This window comes from Glycine max, chromosome 7 (genome assembly GCF_000004515.6).
Source record: "Glycine max cultivar Williams 82 chromosome 7, Glycine_max_v4.0, whole genome shotgun sequence".
NCBI lineage: Eukaryota > Viridiplantae > Streptophyta > Magnoliopsida > Fabales > Fabaceae > Glycine > Glycine max.
The window spans coordinates 3,215,874-3,216,309 of record NC_038243.2 but is presented as its reverse complement, the minus strand read 5'-3'; the positions used below and the strand labels follow the sequence as shown (position 1 = coordinate 3,216,309).

General features: G+C 43.6%; 1 protein-coding gene across 1 annotated transcript; it reads right to left on the bottom strand.

Moving 5' to 3' along the window:
- On the bottom strand, positions 1-436 carry LOC100305768 (cupin-like superfamily; the record flags this gene model as incomplete). The annotated part of the gene is given in 1 exon segment (NM_001398636.1): positions 1-436. A coding segment is annotated over 1 exon segment (413 nt), but the record flags the coding sequence as incomplete, so codon positions are not given.

Genomic DNA, 436 nt, shown 5'->3' with positions numbered 1-436 from the left:
ATAACATCTCCTGGTTTCAGTGTGTTCTGATAAACTGCATCGGTTGTTATAAAGCCAGCGTTGATTTCACCTGCCACCATCATCACTATTTCATTGGCACCAGGATGTGTGTGCATTGGAACCACTCCACCTTGAGCTATGTCAATGCGTGCTACAGAAAGGCTAAGACCGTTGACAGCAGGAAAATCTTTGACAAATGCAGAGGTTATTGCGGACTTGAACACGTTTGAAGTGTTTCCAGGGCCTAAATGGAACACAAAGTCATGTGATGTTACTGTTTTAGGTGGCTTGCAGTGATAGCCAGTAGGGCTATCTGGACCCTTCAGGTCTGCCACACAGAAGTCATTGACATTAGAAGCATGGGAAGTGAAGGATAGAAGAGCAAAGATGAAAAGAATGCGAATCATCTTCATCTTGAATGAAAAGGATTTGGCAT